The following is a 21,918-nucleotide window of genomic DNA, read 5'->3' on the forward strand; positions in this document are numbered from 1 at the left end:
CACTTTACAGTTCATACATCAAGAAGGATACAAGCTCAAGTCTGCGAGGGTGACCTTAGTCTCCTTGGAAGCTCCCTTTCTAAGGCAGAAATTTCTTCATCAATAGCACTTTGGCTTACTTTTTGAAAAGGACAGTAGAAGGATTCAGCTTGACTTCAGGGGGCAAGGAGTTCTAAATTCTCGGGGCAATACCTGAGAAGGCTCGATTGTAGGTTTTTCTTTTCTTTAATTTTTGTGGTTTGAGCAGTAGAGTGCTGGCGCTTCTGGAGGCTCTCAATCCACCTGAGAGCTCCAGTTTTTGATCGAGGTAAAGCAGGGTATTGCAATGAGTGACTTTATGTGCCATGCATGCAGTTTTTCATGGATATCAGATCTGGCGTTTTATGGTTGCATCTTTTAGCGCCTGCTAAGAACCTTGCAGCAGAATTGAGGGCAACCCTTAGAGGAGCCGCCTTCCATCTTGGAAGGCCGCAAAGGGTTGCACTGCCATAATCCAGCTTTGAGATCACTAAGGCTTGCACCACAACCATTAGGTCATGTGGAGGGAGAAAAGGTTTTATTTTCATTAAGATGCTGAGTTGGAGGTTCGCTCCTTGGTGAGGGTACTAATGTGCTTCTGCATGTTCAGACTCTTGTCTAGCATTATTCCCAGAGAGGTTGCTGAATCAACGATGTGTGGCGTACAGTTAAGAGCAGTTAGCTGATTCATCCATTGTCCTATGGCTGGAGGTTGCTTGTGTGATGCGATTAGGAGAAATTTTGTTTTGAAGGTGTTTAGCTTCAAGTGGTTATGTGTCAACCAACTTTATGTTTTCAGTAGGACTGAGTTGAGGGACCTGATGTCCTCAGGGGTGGAGGTCTTCAGGTAAAGTTGGGTATCATCAGCGTACATGTGATAGTGTATGCTGGATGATTTAAGAATTCTGTTAAAGGCTTTATGAACAGGTTGAAGAGCGTGGGTGAGAGCGCAGATCGGTGTGAAACCCCCAGCCTGACCGGAGAAGGATGAGATAGGCACTGGTTCACCTTGAAGCTTTGGGTTCTATTGTAAAGGAATGCGGAGAACCTGTTTAGTACAGGCCCAGACAATCCCATCCTGTGTTCCAAGAGGTCAATTAGGTTATCGTATTTAACAGTATCAAATGCTGACGAAAGGTCGAGGAGGATCAATAGGCAAGATTCATTTTGATCTAGCATTCTTAGCGCATCATCTACAATGTGAGTGAGAGCAGATTCTGTGCTATGACCCTGGCGGAAATCAGATTGAAATTGGTCCAGGAGTTGGAATTGATCGATGTGGTTACACAGTTGGACGAGCACACATTTCTCCAGGAGCTTTGCCAACGTGGGGATGTTAGAGATTGGGCGGAAGTTATGTAGGACAGTGGGATCTGCAGACGGTTTCTTTGGAATAGGGGTAACTTGCCCAGATTTTAGGCAGTCCGGAATAGCACTTTGCTGAAGTGAAGTATTGACAATATTAGTCCAAAGTGGGAGTGTGGAGGGTCTGATTTCAGAGAAGAGGTTCTATGGCAGGGGGTCATCGTTATGATTAGATGGTTTCAGAGTAACCATCGTTTTGCGTATGGGGCTTTCATCCAAAGTTTTGAAAAAGCTCAAGGATGCGGTTTTGGGAAGGGGGGGGGGGCAAAGCTGAGCAGGCAGGGTGACATCCGACCAGGGAGTAAGGAGGGTGTTCGGCGAACTGATCGACAAGGGTTCCAGGGCTGACAGTAGTTCAGCTTCGATCTTAGCAGTCTTATCCGTGAAGATATCCGCAAATTCTTCGCAGTTCGGCTGTGGCCCTCGACCCAATGCAGAGAGGTTAGGTTGACTGTTTGCTTGCGACTTGATGAGTTCGAACAGTTTTTTGGACATTTTTTTGCTTGCTCTAATTGGTTTCTGAAAAAGGTGGCTTTCAAGCATCTGATGCGTTTATTATAGATAAATAATTATTTTATAGATGAATAATCAGCCAGTTGCGTTATAGATGTACTCTTCACAATTTTTCCTCTAATCCTTTTATCATTCTCTTTGATTGACTCTGCAGGTGAACTTCCAGAGAGGAAGCCATGGATATCAGAACACTATGTGCCACAGGGGTGTGTATCATTGCAGGCATGGGCCAGTACCCGACCAGTGGGAAGGATGAAGTAGAGAATAGAACTGACTTTAAATGAGGAGGTAGTGGAACTAGGCAGGACTAATCATTTCGGCACAATGGATTTTCTAAGTTCTAAGAGCAGAAGAAAGCTGCCATTAATCCCAGATGATACCAGACACTCTGCAACCATGGGTCCTCCTGCAGGAAGTGTTGATGAAGAAGGCATCTATTGCATCATGTGCCCGCAGTATGGTCATGACTCCTGGGTGGCGGAACCTGACTATATAACCATTGATGATGTATGGTCGTCCCACCAGTACAAGACTGCCTGGGACGAGAAGGAAAGTAGGAAAGGTGTGTGTGTTCTGAAGCACAAACCAAGTGCCATAACCTTCAACAAAAACTGTGTGTGGACAAGAGGAAGTGTTGTTGCACCAACGGAAGGACACTTTTTCAACTCCCATCTCCTTGGGCCGTGGCTTCGCCAAAGGGCGCACACCTGGGGTCCTGATGGAAGGTGTTGTCCAGTGTGCACTGATGACCAAGGAGTGGAATCTGTCAAACCGCAGTGCACACTGGGATGGGACCATGGAGGCGATGGGCACCTAACCCATAATGCTCACTCAAGCCATGGGGTTGTGGCGGAATGCCCCTACTATAGTGTAAGTTTTAAGAGTTGTGTGGTCTTGGAAAGTATTATTTATAATTGTACCGGCATGAAAACCAATGCATTTTCTTTAACTCACACTTTTTTTTCAGAAGGCAACAAAATATAGTAAGATGTTTTCGGGAAAAAAACATTAATACTTGTGGTTTACAAACTGTTGGTCAATGTTCTGTAAGTTCTAGATTTCCTTGCAGAGTACTCCAAAAAGATGATCATTTTTTTGACCCGTTACATATGTCATTACCCAGCACATACACTGCAGAATCTCTGTCTGTAAAATGGTAACACAAACTCTTAACTATGTTCAATTTCCCAGCCGGTTGACCCTGTCATGTTGTGAGTGGGCACTTTGGTCGCTTGATATCTAGACGGTAGTGTCACTTAGAAATTATGTTTAGTCTTTCATATCACCTCTCGCCTTCCCCTGCCCCTTATCCTCGAATGGGCTTCACCGGTCTCTTCCATTTAGTGTCCCCTTTCTTCTCGTTTCATCTGCAGCCAATCCGATGGCACCGTCGCTCATGAAAGAAGACCATGCTGTTCCTGGTATCTTAGTGCCCTTGGCTAGTTATGTTTTATGCACGTCTCCCCTTTTCTTGGCACACATGTAGCTACACTAATGTTTATTATGTTCAAGCATGACTCCCATAGGAAGAGGCACCCAAGCGCCATGATGCTGGTATCAAATATTCTGTCTGCTCCTGGATTTAACCTCCACTTCCTTCTTCCACAGAGTCTGAGGGTCTTGGTTCAACACTCTGAGGCATGCTTTTGTTGGCTGCCACCACGAATGAATTATGTTGTGTTATGCTGTGAGTGTTTCTATGGTGCCTTTATAAAATTTCTATGGTCTCAAAGCTCTCTCAGTCTATGTACCTTTTACGGTTCAAGGATGCTCATCGGCCAACGTCAAGATGGTCTGAGGACTATGTGTTTGGATGTCTTTTTTAAGGGGCCTGGTGGCATGGACACCTATTGGAATAGTATATTAACGTTATGACTACACAGAGGAAGGGAAACAGATGTCTTACAATACGGATACCAACAATTGGGATTTATATATTTATTTATATAGTGCCTGAATCACCCCCGAAGGGCTATCTCTGCGTTTGATGACCCCTCTCACACCCTCTGGATTATAGGACAACCTCTGAACTAGTGCCAGTGTGCTCTCTGTGCCATACAGTCTCTCTAGAATACACGTTTATTTATTTATTTATTGAGTTTTATATAGCGCTGGCTGGACCCGGAGGTATCAGAGCGCTTTACATGAACATACAACTCTTACCACCGACAGCTGTCCCCTCAACACTGGTCACTTTTCAACTTTCAAGCTTTACAGTGATAGTCTCAGCTCAGTGCTGGAGTAGGCTAGGACCTCATGCTTCCACAAACCTCCTCAGTCCACATTGGCTTTCTCCAGTTGCCCATGATCCTTCCGTCTCTTCTTGCTCCAATCACGGACAGCTCCTGCCGACTCCACAGTCCTAGCAGATAACACACACTACCCACTGGTACAAGAAGAGGAAACATGAGGAGATGGGGCGTGGACTTCCCCCTAGGCCATCACCTACCCAGCCGGACTTGGGGCAGATTTCCCTTCGTCTCGCCGTCGTTTCTCCATCCTACCCTTTCACCCTACCCTTCTATGCTCCATTTATCTCATCTCCTATGCTCTTTAAATGTTTTACTAGTAACTTATGTAACCTGTTAACTGATGTAATTTTGTAACTTTGTCATAAAGAACTGGACAAGAAGATATCCACGTGAGATAAATGTACACAAAGACTTTAAAGGGGCCAGTTGGTGTGTCGTTCAAAACATGTCTCAAAAACTCAGCAAACCTTCTCGAGCAACTAAACCTCAGCAAACTTCCTCAAACAACAAAACTTCAGCAAGCAAGGAACATTGCAGAATGCCTACTGATGATGAGTGTTAGTGATGCAAGACTGGGTAAAGAGAACTGTTCTGATTTCTTGACTCGGTGTCCCCTTTATATTGCGCCCATTTAAATAGTGGTTATTCTGAAAATCTGGTATGACCTGAGACCTCCTGGCCTTACATCACCCACGTTTACTTCAAAGCACAGCTAAACTTCCTTTTTTATACCCCTCTCTCAAACCTAGCATCTCCACCACTCTTAACCACAGTGACATCACCACGTTATAGTCAACCATACCTTACTGGAACCAAAATCAGCCCCGACAGACCTGCTCAAAACAAGCCGCACAATGCAGGAGGCCTCGACTAGAAAGGGGGCTTGAGGCAAAGCTTGGGTCATAGGAAGCCAACGCTAATCCAAAAGTAGCCCCCTAACCCTACTGGGGAAATGCCCGAGTGCCAGAACAGCCAGTCCAGCCAGGTATTCAGTATACAGCAGAGAATGTCGTATGGGGCACAAAGAGGAAAGAAGTTAGTAGCCGCCATTACAGACTATGTGGCCTCCCTACGAACTTTGGGACAAGCCGTTGCAAGCAGGAATCATCCTCTACCATTAACATGGGAGATGGCGGGAAGGGGAGGGGCTATAGGACCTTCATTTTGAGAAAATTGACCCTCTCCCAGGATAATGGTTCTGAATTCAGAGCCGGCGCTAGGCATGGGCAGCATGGGCAACTGCCCAGGGCCCTGCGCTCAGCCTATCATCATGGAGTCTTGCACCAGTGTTCCTCTCCCCGCCCCCGTCCTGGGTGTCGTACCTATGCTCCAGCACAGCAAAGCTAGGGGAGGAGCACTTCTCTCCTGAGCCTCGCAGACATGTGTAGCCCTACCATGGAACGACAAGCAACTCTCACTCTTCCAGCCCTGTGAAAGAGATGTGTGTCTGTGTCTGGGAGGGAGCGCTGCTGCACAGGAGGGCAGAGCTGGACTGGCCATAGCGTGCACCGGGCATTTCCCCGGTGGGCCGCCAGGGTGGGGGCCGGTTTTAGGGCCCTGGGTCATTTTTGTTACCGAGGATCGGCAATATCACCCCCTGGTAACAAAATCGTCTGAAACTGGCCCCCGCAAACAGCTCGGCTGCACCCTCCCTCCCCCCAGGAGGGGCTAGCTGAGCAGTTTGCCTGGGCCGGTTTCAGTTCCCAGTCCGGCCCTGCAGGACGGGCCCTGTACCATGCAGGTTCTGGATCACCTTCAACTATAGGAGATTAAAATAGGGTTGCCATCTTTTCAAGAGGAAAATCCAGGCCATTTGTTGCTGTCTTAGGAGCCTGTAAAGGCTGAGACGCAATATTAAATAGCATTTCAAAGAAAATCGTATGTATTAATTTGTAACAAGACTTTTCTGTCTTTGTTTACCTTCATTATTACTCAGGGATCGAACACGGCAACAGAACACGTTTAAATGTGTTTTCTGTGTATATTTGCTTTTTGATAAGGGCTAATAATAACGGCTTTAATTGATTTGCTTATTTTTCTTATTTTGGTACTGGTTGGGACCGAAAACAGTACAGAACGGGACAGAAAACCAGCCAAGTGGCAACCCTAGATGCAAACAGCCTTGAATGAGGAATGAAACCCATTTTTGCAGTTTTGTATCGTGCAAACATGACCAGAAGGTATTGGAGTGCTTTACATGAGAACCGGTTACATTACACAAGAACACATTCTTTTTAGAGGCACAGGGAGAAGAAGTGATTTGCCCAGAATCACAGGATCTTGAGCCAAGACTGGAACCTGGTTCCCCCGTTCCAAAGTGGGCAGCTCTGGCTATAATGCTACATCCTTGTTTGATGGAAAGTGACTGGCTGAAACCACATGAAAGCTCAGCTCTTTATGGACTTGTGGTTCAAACTGGACCTCGAGCTGGGCCAGAGCCTGGGAGTACACCTTTGGTGTCTATTTCTCACATTAAGCCTGTTTCAAAGATCTTCCCTATTGTCAGGTCAATGGGCAAGGCAGAGGTAGAGTGTTATTTGTCCAAGATCAAAGAGTTTGTTAAATTAGTAGACCTAGGACTACAGTACACTGGTACTTGGTACAAGGGCAATATATTTACCACTGAACTGCATTTGGGTGATTAATACATATGACGGGGCTCCTCCCTTCTCTCTGGAAAAATTCAGTACATTTAAAAAAATCTGTGACTAGCAGTTTTTCCATTGTACCTAAATTCTCCCAATCTTGCCAAAAATGGAGGAGCAGAGCAATGAGCAGGGCACTGGAATTATGTGGGAGGGGAGGGTCAAATTATGCTGCAGGGATGAGTAAATAATGCACCAAGAAATTACATATTATGCAGTGTAATTCTGCAAATTTTATAATATTATTGCTTCACTATATTGTAATTTTGGCACTGGTTAACACTGCCTGTGCATTAGTTGTACTTAATTAGTACTAGTTCTTAAAACTTGCATATTATGCAACAGATAATGAACTATGCGGCAAATCTATATTTATGCAAAACATGCAGTGGCTGCACTATCACATAATTCCAGTGGCTCTGGCAATAAATTCAGAAAAGTGATTGCCCCAAGAGTACACAATTCGGACAAATGGGAGGCCAGGGTTAAAACATGCTTCTCCTAGTTCCATATCTCCAACTAGTCCATTAGACCACAGCGGAGGTGTCAGTGATTCTAATGGCAAAGCGAAGGGACTGCCCCACCCAGGGAATCACCACTTTATCAGCCCTGCTCAGCCTTCGAACATGGTGATTATTTCCATTAAAAACTGAGATTAGATGTCAAATATCCTAGTTGCATGGTTAAAATGTACCAGTTGGACCAGGTCGTGTGTCAGTCGGTAATTATTCGACAGTACTTGTGGTAGATACTGATATTCACCACTGCTGTTTCAAAGCTTAAGACGATTTCATCCTGTTGGAATACCAGAGTTCATTTTCTATACTTGTTGCTCAAAATTTGCAATTGCAAACAGTCAAGGCTTACTCCCGGAGGGGGGTGGTAACGGGATTAGAACTCAAATATACTATGAAGAGTAAACCCGCTGGATAAACTCAATCTCCAGCTGAGTTATCTTTAACATTGTCAAAATCAATAAGGACTAGCTAAGTTAGGGGGAGGGGAGGGGAGACTCAATGAAGTACCCGTGCAGGTAAACACATTGGTTTGTTCATGAAGCCCTCACCCACCAACCTAGTTGGTGGCATGCTTCATCATCAGGCCCACCGCAGTGACACCGAGTGTGTCCCGGGTGTGCTACGACGCCAGATTACTGCGGAGCTGGTATATTCGCTGAGTGTGCAGTGTAGTGGGTGAGAAAGTGAAGGGTTAAAAAGCTATACAGTGGGTCCCAGTACCCGAGGGTAAATGGATAAACTTTAATTACTGGGCCCCTGTTAGCTGCTAAAAAGGCAAACGGACGTGTTGAGTGGGAATTATGACCTCCAGCGTCCTTGGTCTACATGTTTCAGCCAGGCCTTTTTTTTTTATTTAAAACTGGCTTTCCTCAGGACCAAGTGAGTATGTGAAAAAGGTGTAGAAAAATAAATAAAATTACTAAATTATAGTGATTGTGTTTTATTGCTATGTGTCACACTCCCTAAGGTGCGTTATATGTTAGAGGGAGATTCCCTCTTGCTCTAATACACATAACATATAGGACATAGACAGACGTACATGGTAGAGTCATGTTAGCATGATATGATAATTTCCACATCATTTGCCGACTTATAAGGTGGGTGCTCGACCTATATTCAGCTAGGGTGTGGTCATGTCAGAGACATAACCTGCGTGGGTTTTATCATAGAACCGATTGTTGTGGTGGTGAGCTAAAATAGCGGATAATAGCATGGTGAGTTACAGGTAAGTAAAATACATTATCCTCACACAGGCTATTTGCTGTAAAAGGCTTTCTTGGGTCACCTGGCAGAGAAAGAGAGCCTGAAAGAAGGTTATGAGAGTGTTTGTTTACATCCGACCTGTAGGGAAAAAGAAATCAACAGCTTACCCCAATCGCTGCAGTCGTGTGCTGGTATTACTCACGGAATTGCCGGTCTAGATCCTCCTTCGACCTATCGTCCTTCTGCGGTGCCCGAATGAAAAGCGGAGGCCCATCGGTCGTGTTTAAGTAGTCCCGTTTATTGCTTTCACCTGGGTAAGTATGGAAATGGAAGAAGGGATGCGCTCGCGCTATGTGCCTCGTCATTCTGTAGCGGAGCGCTTGCGCAAGGGACCAGTGGTTGCCATGCATGCGTGCTGCAGTGCAAGGTGGCCAGAGAGTGCCTCCGGGTTTGCGCATGCGCATTGATATGTTTGAAGACTGTTACTGGCAAGGCCGGGGGGCAGACAATGCCCCTGGTTGAGAGGTTAAGCTTACTCGGAGGATGGTAGCATACCATCATTTAAAAAGTATGTGTACAATGTTGTACACAGAGGTGACTACATGTTTGCTCGGGCGCTAAATATGATACACGAGGGTGTCTAACTGTGTATTGGCGCGCGTAGTTATGCTGGGATGGACAGTGGGTAGAGAAGAGGTTGGTTGAGATACATGGCATGGTGTCAGTATTTGGGAGCTCTCCTAGGTGTGGCTAGTGGGGGCTGTACAAGAGTGGATTGCTCAAGGAGTAAGTGAATTCCAAGGAATTGTGTCGTTCAAGCCCACTGTGTGGGTAGAAAGTCTGTATATCCAGCGTTGTTCTTTTTGAAGGAGGTAATTTTCATTGGTTTCTGTCACATCAAACTGCTCAATGACAGTCCATGAGAAGTCATTTGGGATGTGGTTATGGGACAGGAAATGGTCCGTCAGTTTACTTATGTTCTTGCCGCATCGGATGGTGCTCCTGTGTTCTGTCATTCTGGTTCTGACTTTGCGGGTAGTCATCCCGATGTACCTTAGGCCACATCTACAGGTTATCAGGTATACCAGGTTGGACGAGTTGCAGTTGGTAAATTGACGTTGTGTCCATGTTTTGCCCGGTTCCAGAGTGAGGGTTTTGGACGGTGATGTTAAGTGGCATACGCTACAGTTGTTACATGGCTGGTGGCCTGTGAGTTTTGGTAGGCCCCAGGCGTTGAGGATTGTGTTGTCGGCCGGTGCGGAGTTGTTCCTGGGCCTTGTCTTGACAAGCTGGTCTTTTAGGTTTTTTGCTCTTTTATACACAAAACATGGTTTTTCCCAGTTTCTGGTGCCTGAGTTAATGATCCTCCAGTTTCTTTGGATAATGTTGGAAACCTGGTTGGATGCAGTATTGTATGTATATCTATTAGCAAATGTGCATTAGGGCACCTCAGCAGAATCCCGGCCCTCTACCTCTTTAGAAACTGCTGTAAGCCATACAAAGGGAGCGAGCGGATCATCATCATCATTCAGAAAAGGTTTGGCAGCCCGAGTTGGCGGTGCCGGTGGCAGGGGTCTCCACCTAAAGCAGACATGAAGCTAAGGAGGGCGGCCCTACTGCCCCTATGGGGCTTGCTCCTAATCCAGCTCCATCGGAGCTGCGGGAGGATCGGTTGGGCTCTGTGAGAGGGTGACGCAGCAGGCGCTTTGAAATCTTGTGATGCCTGGAGCTGTGGGTCGGAGCACTTGGCTACGAGAGGTCCCAGTCTGCCACGAGGAGCCCAGGTCCGGAGTGCCGGAGGGGGACGGACTGGTGGCGTAGGCTGGCGCGGAGGTCAGCGGCCGGAGGTGATTGCCGAGCGGAGGCTCCCCGGTAAGTGCCCCACATTTTTTGGACATCGGGCAGATGCCCCTGAAGACCTGGGAAGGACGGCCTGGCCTCCCCTTCGGATCGAGCCGCGGTCATACTGTTGTATGTGATTTGTGAGGAGAGGGCATAAGGAGTGCGCAGGCAAAGTCCCTCGAGGCGCGGAGGGAAGACTGCTGGGCTGGACTGGGTGGTGGTGGCCTTAGAACAGTATGGGAGCCGCCATTACCCCATGTCGATATTGGACATGGCGCTCAGGCTGCGAAGGTAGTGGTGACCAGCGCTGTGGGGACTTGATCTTGATCGGATCGGCGATTTCTGGACTGGCGTGCCCTTCTCTACCCTCCTCCCCCCTGTTGATGCCAAGGGGGGCAACAACCATGCTGAACTAAGGTAGGGGATGTGTGACCCCTGTGTGATTCCCCCAGGCCCTGAGCAGCAAGACTTTGCCGAATGTGTCCCCACCGGAGATATTATGTGAGAGACTATGCCTGAACTGTATGCTGCTTCTGGGGGATGTAAGCGCTCGAGTACTGGCTCACATCGCTGGGACTGGCTCTGGAGCATTCTGAAAGGAGGCCCGAGCTGAGCAGGTACTGGACCTGATGCCACTGTGGAGGGGGTGATTTGGATGGTAACACCTCGATGAACAGTACAAGCCCCACCATTTTGTGCCTGAACGGTTGAACTTCAAAATGGCTAGCTAGCTGTATTGGTAAATCAAAGAAAGGACCACTCACCTTACACCACCACATAGGCAAACACATAGGACTAATTGCTTCCAGCACGCTATCAAACAGAAACAAAGGACCATGCATGCTGATTTGCCCCCATAGAAACAGATAGAGGACTATACCCAGGTAGTTTTGTTGCAGGGAAAGAGTGATAGGACTAATCCCCAGATCTATTCCACCACTAAGTAAGCAAGCAGCCATCTTGGAACGACTGATACATTATGCAATTAAAACAGAGTATGCTCATTGATCTCATCCCCAGACACTCTAACCCTCAAATTAAATGATCTTATTTAATATAATTAACCGCTTATATTTATGACTAAGGATCCCAGGGCATTACCTAGATTGGGGCATGGAAATCCAAGTTAATCCCATCCTTACAAATACCAAGGACCACCTACCACTACGGGACCCACAAATGGTAATGGAGTGAGGACCTAGCCCAAGCAGTCATCATCTTGAATTAAACAGGGAGGCCTACGACTTCTCATACTCTCCAAATATATCTCCTCCCATACTACATTAGAGACTGAAGAGCCACCTGCAAAGTACAAAAGGCTTGAAGGCCATGGGTCAAAAGTAGGTGCTCTTTACAACGTGCTTTAGGAGTGTGGACTGGAACAACGCAGCCAAAGTCGCATTTTCTATCTCCAGAACTTTAATAATTGGATGAAGAGTATTCTCATTGGAGAGTTTATTGAAAAGGTGCGACCGAGGAAAAGAAGAGATATCACAGCTATGGGGGAGATTGACTTTGGGCTCCCTCCTTTGACTATCACCTACCCAGCCGGACTTCGGGCTAACGCGCCCGCGTCTCTCCTGACCTTACCTTCCCCCTCCCCTTCCCCCAACCCTCCCCCTCTCTGCTCCTACTCTTTCCAGCTTCTGTCCTCTGCCCTCACTTGCCCTTTGTCCCCACCCTGTTTTTCTGTGAACCTCTTCCCTCGCCACTTGAGACTGATCTATTTTGTCTGATGCCCGATGGAGCTACCTGGTTTAGCTATAGGGGAGATGGGCCGTGGATTCCCTCCTTGGTCGTCACCTACCCAGTCGGTCTTTAGACAGACTTCCTTTCGTCTCCATGGTTGTCTCTTTCCTTATCCTCACTCTCTCTCCTCCCCTAGCCCCCACTACTTTCTCTCTCCTCTCCCTCCTCCCCTAATGTATTGCTGACTGTTTTATTTAATGTTTACTTGTTGTTCTTTTTCTTGTATATTGTTGAGCCACATTGTTGCACTTCCTTTCGTCTCTCCTGTCTTCTCCTCCCACATCCTCCCTCTATTTATGTCTCTCCTTCCCTCCTCTCTCAATGTATTGAGACCAAACTATTTTGTCTGATGCCCGATGGAGCTACCTGGTTTAGCTATAGGGGAGATGGGCCGTGGATTCCCTCCTTGGTCGTCACCTACCCAGTCGGTCTTTAGACAGACTTCCTTTCGTCTCTACGGTTTTCTCTTCCCTTATCCTCACTTTCCCTCCTCCCCTACGCCCCACTACTTTCTCTCTCTTTTCTCTCCTGCCCTAATTGTATTGCTGATTGTTTGATTTAATGTTTACTTGTTGATCTTCTTCTAGTATATTGTTGAACCACATTGTTGCACTTCCTTTCGTCTCTCCTGTCGTCTCCTACCACATCCTCCCTCTATTTATGTCTCTCCTTCCCTCCTCTCTCAATGTTTTGAGACTGATCTATTTTGTCTGATGCCCGATGGAGCTACTTAGTTTAGCTATAGGGGAGATGGGCCGTGGATTCCCTCCTTGGTCGTCACCTACCCAGTCGGTCTTTAGGCAGATTTCTTTTCGTCTCTCCTTATTGTCTCTTCCCTAGCTCCTATCCTCTCTCCCGTGAATCTCTCCCCTTGCCTGCTACTCTGCCTACCCACTGTCCTTTGTGCTCTTTGACTAAGCACTCCTTCTCCCCTTGTTGGGGAAAGATCCAATATCTATACTCTGGATTCTCAGCGAACCCGCTGAGTGAGTCCACTGCGCCAAGGGAGCCACTCACACTTGAGGTATGGTATGGCACCCCTTGCCAAAGCACTCCCTCTCCCCTTTTTGGGGAAGGATCCAGTATGTAGGCCTTGGAGTCTCAGAGACCCCTCGGAGAGAGTCCACTGCGTAAAGGGAACCTCTCGCAATAGAGATAGGGAAGGGATACCACTTCCCCTGGGATCACAGCTTACTGGACTTTGGACGTTGCCTTGATTCGTCTACCGGTTTGTGTCCCTGTCACCTTTTCCCCTCCTCTCCCCATGCTGTGTCTCTCAACCTCCCCATCTCTTTCCCACCTTCATTATCTGTCTACTTCCCCTACTCCAACCCCCTCCCCTGAATCTCTCATCTTGCCTTCTTTTCCCCTTACGTATTTGTGCTTATTGTTTATCTCGACCTTACAAGTAACTATGTTGCCATGCTCTAAGAACTGTGTAACCTTTGTAACGATGCAACCGGTAACTATGATCTGATGCTCATGTAAAGCGCTCTGATACCTCTGGGTCTCGCAAGCGCTACATAAAACTTTTAAAATAAAATAAAATAAATAAATAAAAATAAATAAATGTCGTCACACAAGTGAGAATGGGTTCCTCAGGTGGTTTGACGGTGGTTTCAAGCAGTGCCTCCCTATTTTGGTTTCGTGCTCTTTTACAGATAGTTCTAATGATCCTGGCGGGGTACCCTCTGTCCTCCAGTTTGTGAACCAGGGCGGTGGATTGTAGCTTGTAGTCCTGGATGTTGCTGCAGTTGCGTCTCATGCGCAAAAATTGCCCGTAGGGAAGGTTTTCCCTCAGGGGTCTTGGGTGGAAGCTGTCAAATCTAAGGAGGGAGTTCCTTGCTGTGGGTTTGTAAAAGGTCGTGGTAGTTAAGCCATCTTGGTCTGCTTTGATGTTGAGGTCCAAAAAGGGTAGTTCAGTTGGGCTGCTAGTGCTTGTGAATCGTAGGTAGGTGTCCCGACTGTTGATCCAAAGTAGGAAATTGTCCAGTGTCTCCTGGTTGCCTTCCCAGATGATGAAGATATCGTCGATGTAGCGAGGCCATGTTTTTATGTTGGTTAAGTATGGATTGGTGGGAGGCTGTATGTGGGTCTGTTCAAAATGGGCGACATACAGGCCCGCCACGCTTGGGGCAAAAACGCTGCCCATGGAAGTACCATTGGTCTGCAGGTAGAATTTTCCCTCGTATTCAAAGTAGTTTTCTTTTAGCGCAAGGGTGGCGCAGTCAATGATGAAGCTGCGAGGGGTTTGATAGTTCCAGGTGTTTTCCATCAGGACATCATGTAGTACCTTCAGTGTGGCGTCTTGTGGCAGGCTGGTGTATAAGCTCTCTATGTCAAGTCCAACAAGGAGTTGAGTTGCCGGATCGAAGCTGGTGTCCTTGATGATGTTGAGGAGGTGTTTGGTGTCTTTGATGTATGATGGTGTCTTTTGAACCAGGGGGTTGAGGAAGAAATCACAGAATCGTGACAACGGTTCTAGAAGTGATTGGATCCCAGATACGATGGGCCTCCCTGGTGGGGGAGTGACTCCTTTGTGCACCTTGGGGACTGTGTAGAAGTACGGGGTTCTGGCATTTTTAGTACAGAGGTAATCCGCTTCTTGTTTTGAGATTTGTTCTGCATCGCTGGCATTTTTAACCAAGAGGTTGATGGTGTTGTGTAGCTCCTCAGTGGGATCTTTTATAAGGCATTTGTAATTCCTGGTGTCGCTCAGGAGTCTGCGGCACTCCTTGTCATAGTCCGTCTTGTCCATCAGGACTATGCCTCCACCCTTATCCGCAGGCTTGATAATGAGGGATGGGTCATTCTGTAAGCGTTTGATGGTTTTGCGTTCTCAGTGGGACAGGTTGTTAAAGGTGTTCCTGTGTTGCAGTTTTTCTACGTCTGTGTATACTGCCTGTTCAAAGGTAGATATTTCTACTGGAATGCTGGCTGGTGGTGGGATGAAATTGGACTTCAGTCTGAGGCCTGTTTCATTGGGGGTCTCATCGTGATTGTTGCCTGTGTTTTCTTTCTTTTCAAAGAAAGCTTTGAGCTTGAGCTTCCTGAAGAACTCGGCTAGTTCTACATGTAGCTTGAAGGTATCAAGTCTGGTTGTGGGGACGAAGGAGAGGCCTTTGTTCAGGACTTCCGTTTCCTCATCAGTAAGCTGTGTGCTTGAGATGTTGAAGACTAATGGGCTGGTGGTTCGGGGGGATACTATTTGCTCGGTCCCGCCTGTTCTCTGGATTTGTTCCTTGTGTTGGAGCTCACTAGTTCTTCTTCCGGTGCCCATTGCACCTGTGCGGTGTTCCTTCTCTTTCCGCGTGGTCTTCGGCCCTGGGATAAAAAAGGATACCTCTGGTTTTGGTTGTCTTGGTAGAAGGGCATGTGCCCTGGTGCATATAGAGGTGGGTAACCGAAGTATGGAGGTGGTATCGGTCCAAACTGGGGGGCCCGAAGTTGTGATTTTGTGGGTGTCCCTGCCATGGTTGTTGCCAGTGTTGTCCTTGCCGTCCTCTACCTCTAGATTTGTTGGATCCTGTGCTGGAGTTGCTCGAGATGGAGCTGTTGTCACCGGAGCTTTCAGAATCTCTTTTGGGAGCAGTGTAGTCATCGTCTGCATAGGGGTAGGTTTTTGAGTAGCTGAATCTTTTCAGATCCTTCTCAAATTTCTTTACCTTAGTCTGGGTTAGATATTCTTTGTACTCGGCCATTTCCCGGTTCTGGTCGTCTAGTTTTTTCTTAAAGCCAGTGAGCGTGGTTTTGAAATGGGTTTCCGTTGCTTGGATCTCGATAAGTATAGCATCCGATAGGCGTTTAGCAGTTTTTATTATCAGAACTAGCCAGTCCCTGGTGCAGTGCCAGGCGATCTGGGCCCAGTCTTTTCTAAAGGTGGCATCATTCAGAAATATCCTTGGAGCATTAGTAACTATGAGACCTTTAACATTACCTGTTTTATAGGGGGGATTTAGAATGAAGCCCCAAAAAATCTGCTATGTGTCTCTTAGTTCTACTGCTCCCCAATAAACATCTTCCAAAGTCTTGGCACACAAAATGTGTCTCCATGCATGCCGTGTTTCTCCAAAGGCATAAATTGTCCTGTGAAGTGATGGTGGAACATTGGCCACCCTACTTGGCTCTTGCAGCGATGGCTGGGGACCATGGCTGTGAGGCCCAGGGAAGGGGACTCTCCTTTCCTGGGGCTTTCAGCACCAGAACATGGATGTGAAGCTCAGGGCAGTGGGGCCACATCCCATGGGCCGTGCAGCACTACATCATAGCTGTGAGGCAGGAGAATGGGATAACACTCCCACGGGCTTCACAGCCATGGGAGGGAACACCCTTCCTCAGGGCTTGCAGGGCTACACTGCTATTTTGCGGGCCAATGGTAGAGGGTTCTCCTAACCTGGATCCTCTCTCCGGCAGCACTAGACCTTGGTTGCGAGGCCAATGGTGGAGGGTTCCTCTATCCTGGGTCCCTTCTCCTGGGCCTCACAGCACTAGACCATGGTTGCGAGGCCTACGGAGATGGAGGCCCCTAATCTATGCCTCAAAGCCATGGTGCAGCATTGCCAGGCCATGTGGAGGGGGCCTCTCCAATGGGCCCTGAAGTCATGCTTATGTGCTGCGATGCCCAGGGGTGAGTGGGCTGCCTCCCCTAATCCTCTTGGCACTACACCATGTCTGAGAAGTCAAGGAGGTGGGGAGGGGCCTCCTCTGGGCCCCATTGAAACTTTCTTACAGCTCTGTACCATGGCTCTGTGATTAGGTCAAGGCCCATGTCCTGTGATGTCATTTCCTGTGATTTCATGTTGTATGCCAATTAAAGGGGCCTAACACATTCCTTTTTCTACCCAGCATGGCCATTGGTCAGGGGCATGGCCATCAGTAGTGCAGCAGGTGCAGCGGCACTGGGCCCATGGATATTAAATGCTTAATGCTCCCAAATTATGGCTTTATTTTACTGTGCATCCAGTGGACAAGAGTGAGGGGGGCTTTTACTTTGCACCAGCATCCCTGGCACCATTGTTGTGCTACTTGCCTCTCTTCCATGGGCTTTGAAGCCGTGGTCCAGAGCTTTGAGGCCAGGGAGAGGCCCCCCTCCCCTGGGCATTGCAGCCGGCGTAGTTGCACACTCAGGTGAGGAGGTACCAGTCCATGAGCTTAGCATAGCAGAAGTATGGCTCTGAGGCTCTTTGGAGGCCTTTCTTAGGGGCATAGCTACCAATAGTACACAAGGAGCAGTGGCACCAGCGCTCACGGATGTTCTGGTCCCAATGCACACAAATTCTGGCTGTGTTTTAATGTCCAGCATCATGTTGTTGCATCAGGGCTCATGGCTAGATTACTGTGCAACTGGTCTCTTCTCTCGTGCACTGCACAGCCATGATCCAGAGCTGCAAAGGTCAGGAAAGGCCCATCCTCTCCATGGCCTATCAGCCATGGTCCAGCACTTAGAAGCCCAAGGAAGGAAGCCCGCTGTTCTGGACCTTGCACCACTGGTCCATGGCTGCAAGGCCCCCTAAGGCAAGAGGCCCCTCTGAAGGGCATCGCTATCAATTGTCCAGCAAGTGCATTGGGACCGTGACCTAATGAGGTTATGCGCCCAATGCACCCAAATGATTGCTGTATTGCACTGTTCACAAAAAAAGTATACGAAAAGTGATGGATGGAATGCTTGAATTAATCACAGAAACTGGTAAATTACTCAGGCCCCATCCCACTCCATTGTTATTTTGCACACCATGCTACCTCAGATTGGACCCAGCCATATGCAAATCAGTCTTGACCCTGCTCCAATGGGAAGCATTCCAGACCGAACTACTAGGGCAGGTCCTTCCTGACCCGGAACAAAAGCAGCCCAGGACAGCTGTTGCCGTAGTTAGGGATCATCAGCCAGGTGTAGCTTGGTTCCAGTGACACAGTCTGCACGTGACCCACAGCTGGGTAAACCCGTCCCACTTAGGGAGACTCACTAAAGTATACAAAAAGTGAATTCTGGAATGCTTTAATTAATCTCCGCCACTGCTGAGGCTGATGCCCCTAGATGATCAACTGAGGGCCAACAGGTGAGCTTCACTCCAATTTGAAGACCTCTGCTTACACCATTAGTCTTTATATTTTGTGACTTCCAATTTGAGAGATTTTGCTTAGCTGATGAGACACCGAAATGTTGTTCTATATTGTTATATCCCTAGAAGTGCTATTGAGAATTTTTGCTTTTTTGCACTGTTTTAGACACGATAATACTAACCATGATGGTAAAATACTCACCAGACACAACCATAGATGCCTGGCCTCCTTCACTTTGGCCTTGCAGCCATGAGTCCAGCACTGTGAGGCCCAAGGAAATGGGCCCATTAGTTGGCCTTGCTCGCAGCATTATTTAATTGCATTTAAACACATGCTTTACAGGTTTGGTTCAAAAGTAGGAGAAACCAAATGAGAGGAGATTTATTTCAAAGCTGTTAACTGAATCTGCATCACGCTAATTTACAAAATGAAATGCACTCTGGAGCCGTGTTCATGTATATTAATTATTATTAGAACATTGTAATGTTGGGAGCTCCATTAAAAACAATGGAGTGTTCTGGGCTTATAATGGCTGGTATAGGCCTGGAGCCCCAACATTCTAATGTTTCTTTGTTCACAGCTCTGGCTGTGAACAAAGGCTTCAGGGAGCCTGAGGGGATTCCAATACCCTCACGCTCCCTGAAGACTTTGTTTTATTTGTTAGAACATTCTGCCCTCTAGTGGCAGAATGTTCTAATCGCCTTATAGCCCTTCGTAGCAGGGCTATACCGGCTTTTAAAGTCCCTCTGCTTTGTTAAAGTCCCTCGCCTCCGGCTCGGGCCTTGAACGCTGCAGCAGGCCTTTACTAGCCGCCAGAGTCCGCGACGGCGGGCTATATGGCTATAGTATCGGAACATTTAAAAGCTTCAGAGGATACTGATAGTGGTTTTGTAGCCATAGCTCATGGTTCATTACATTAAACCCCTTTCAGCCTACATAGGATTGTATTCCTGTTGTTTCCGGTGATTTTCAATGACTAGGGTGATGTCTTTAATAAAAGGGCAAATATTCCCAACTGTTTTATTTGCGTTCATATCTTTTTTTGCATTGGGTATCTGGGAAACCATCTTGGAATGTAAATCCACTCTGGCCCTCCCTCTTAAGGGCATGCTACATGCTGCAGCAGCCCTCACCAGGGCATGAAGAAATATGACCACATTATAGCCCTGTTATGGAACTCCACAGGGCCATCTTGCCGGCCAGCACCATCTTCAAGCTCAGCGGCATTATCTGCAAAGTCCACACACCAGCTACCTGTCCCATCACTCCTTGACCCTATGCTTGTCGTTGACCCAGTACAGTGCTCTGCTGCTTTGCGCTAGGTTTGAACTTTACGACTGACACCGCTACCTTCTTGGATGACCAGCTTGGCCTCTCCACTGGCTCTCCACAAACCTGCGTCAAGGACACCTGCAGATGGAACAAGAAGTTGTGCTAAAATGAGAAGAAACAAGAAAAAGGCCTCCCATCTATTCCCCAAGGATCTGGAACGTTATTCCCATATCCACCCAGACAGCCCGAAATCCGCTCCAATTTAGGAAACCGCGAATACTCCGCTTTTAATAAAAAACTAAATCATGATGCAGTCACGATCCTCAAACCATCTACTCCTCCTATCATGCTATATAAGCACTGCATGCACATATACGTATCTAATGCACTAATATGGAAACCAATTGTTAACATTTCATTGAATTTATAAGTTTTGGAGAGACGTAGGCCAAACCTTTCTATTAAGTGTGAATAATATATTGTATTTCCAATAACTGAAATGTAAAATATATGCACTTATTTTATTAGTAGTAATATTATGTTTTTGTTTTTCTGATATCCGCATCAAGAAAGTTGCATCTAGCAAATTTCCTCAACAATAGCCAATCGATGGCACTTCCTATGATGTAATTTTCTGTGATTTCACATTGTTTGCAAATTAGGGGGGCCTTAAACATTCCCTTTTCTGCCCGGGGCCCCAAAAGTCTTAGGACCAGCGCTGACTGCATCAGTAACAACTTCACAACATCAATCGGAGACGCGTAAAACTTGAGCTCAGAGAGGGGACTGAAGTTTTACTCTCCTCTTCAGGCGTATGCTGACGTCACAGGCTCAGGAATTATCACGTGTACTACAATCCGGTGCCTTAGAGCGACCTCGACGTATGCCCCGCATCCCTGGGGCGCGGAAGGATATATAGAGCGCACCTTTTCTGCTAAAGCTTTCACACCTATGCATCAGGCCCGGGAGTTTTACAATCTTTGTGGAAATGCCACATTATTGTCCCTGAATCCGCTGGTGCTCAAAGTATACGAAGCTATGTGTGCAGCCTCCGAGCCCTCTGCCCAACAAGCGCTTCACAATAATATTCGTAATTATATATATATTTTTTAAAGAATAGCAGTATCACAAGTGGTTCATCGCATTATAGGGTAGGTGTGGTCCAGTGGCTATATTTAGGAACATAGTCAGAAGACCTGCATGAAGCCCGGCTTCCATGCTGTGGTGGGCGAGGTCAGGGCCTCGCGCGCAGCGCTGATCAAACAATAAGACACACACACAGTGATAGTAGGGTATGCCGGAAAGACCCCGAGCGGTCTTCCGCGCTTTTTATATATACCTCGGGGCGTGCCCGTCCCGAGGGTGAAGGCGTGCGTGTGTGTGTGTGGTAACAATGTATGTGAGAGGCCGGGTGGCTCTCTACATCCCTCCTTCAATTTAGTTCACATATAACTATCCCCACGTAATGGCTAAGGGGAAGTGCATATAAAGTCTCGAAGTCTTTGGCTTGGCCCAGGATTGGGCCGCAGATGATATCTGTGGTTGGTCCGGGCAGGAGACTCAGCAGCCCCGGCCGGGGCTGTTGTTTCATCTCGGGAAGAAGAAGTGCCCCCAGTTGTTTCACTTCGGGGTACACCAAGGTGACGTCTGTCTTCTCCTGGCTGGTCGCAGCTCGAGAGGGGCACGGAGTTTTGGGCCCCTGGTCTTCCATCATCCGGACCATCTGCGCCGGCACCGGTGGTTTCATCGGCTTCCTGGGGAGTGCCATCCGGCACTCCTATTCGTTTGAAACAAGATACATTCCGTGTGACAGTCTGGTGGCCGAGGCGGGCCGTCACCATTGTTCCGTGAATCCTCTCCACGACCCATCTCTCCGGTTCGAACGGGGTCCTGAATTTCCACCCAGGGTGCCGATCTTGTACTACAACGACGTCTCCTTCTTGCAACCCTGGGTTTCTGGCATGTCTTTTTTCGCTTGCTTTCTGGTTCGTGATTGTTCTCCTTGCCTGGATGGCATCACCATCCCTCTCTTTCGGGGTCCATGTAGAGGACGCAGGGATGTTGCCTCTTGGTGCTCTTTTGAACAGGACATGCGCCGGTGCGCAGTGAGTGGTGCTATGCGGGGTCTGTCGGTATGCACTCAGGAATTGATCTAACGCGGCTTCCGGATCTCTGCCATCATTGACGGCGATGCGGAGAGCCCTGTTGAGAGTCCGCATGAGCCTCTCCACTTCGCCGTTTGCTTGCGGCCACAACGGTGTGATCTTGCGGTGTTTTATCCCTAGGCTCTCCAGGTATGATTGGAACTCTCGCCCTTGGAAAGGTGGTCCGTTGTCCGACTTCACCTCCTCCGGAAGTCCCATAGTGGCAAAGACGTGGTCCAACGCTTTCTTGACCGGTCCAAATGCTGTGGAGGAGAGCAGCTCCACGACGGGGAATTTTGAAAAGGAATCCACGACGACCAGCGTGTGTCGGCCATCT

The 21,918-nt window shown here is 47.7% G+C and overlaps 1 protein-coding gene across 1 annotated transcript in view; it reads left to right on the forward strand.

Annotated features, from left to right (window-relative positions):
* Nucleotides 1-2,187: 2,187 nt before the first annotated feature.
* Nucleotides 2,188-21,918, forward strand: part of STARD8 (StAR related lipid transfer domain containing 8) — a 635,411-nt gene continuing 615,680 nt past the window's right edge. The window contains exon 1 of the mRNA XM_078640144.1: nucleotides 2,188-2,766. Within this exon, the coding sequence (XP_078496270.1) occupies nucleotides 2,221-2,766 (546 nt within the window). The 5' untranslated portion in view covers nucleotides 2,188-2,220. The remainder of the gene's footprint in view (nucleotides 2,767-21,918) is intronic.

This window comes from Lissotriton helveticus, chromosome 4_2 (assembly GCF_964261635.1).
Source record: "Lissotriton helveticus chromosome 4_2, aLisHel1.1, whole genome shotgun sequence".
Taxonomy (NCBI): Eukaryota; Metazoa; Chordata; class Amphibia; order Caudata; family Salamandridae; genus Lissotriton; species Lissotriton helveticus.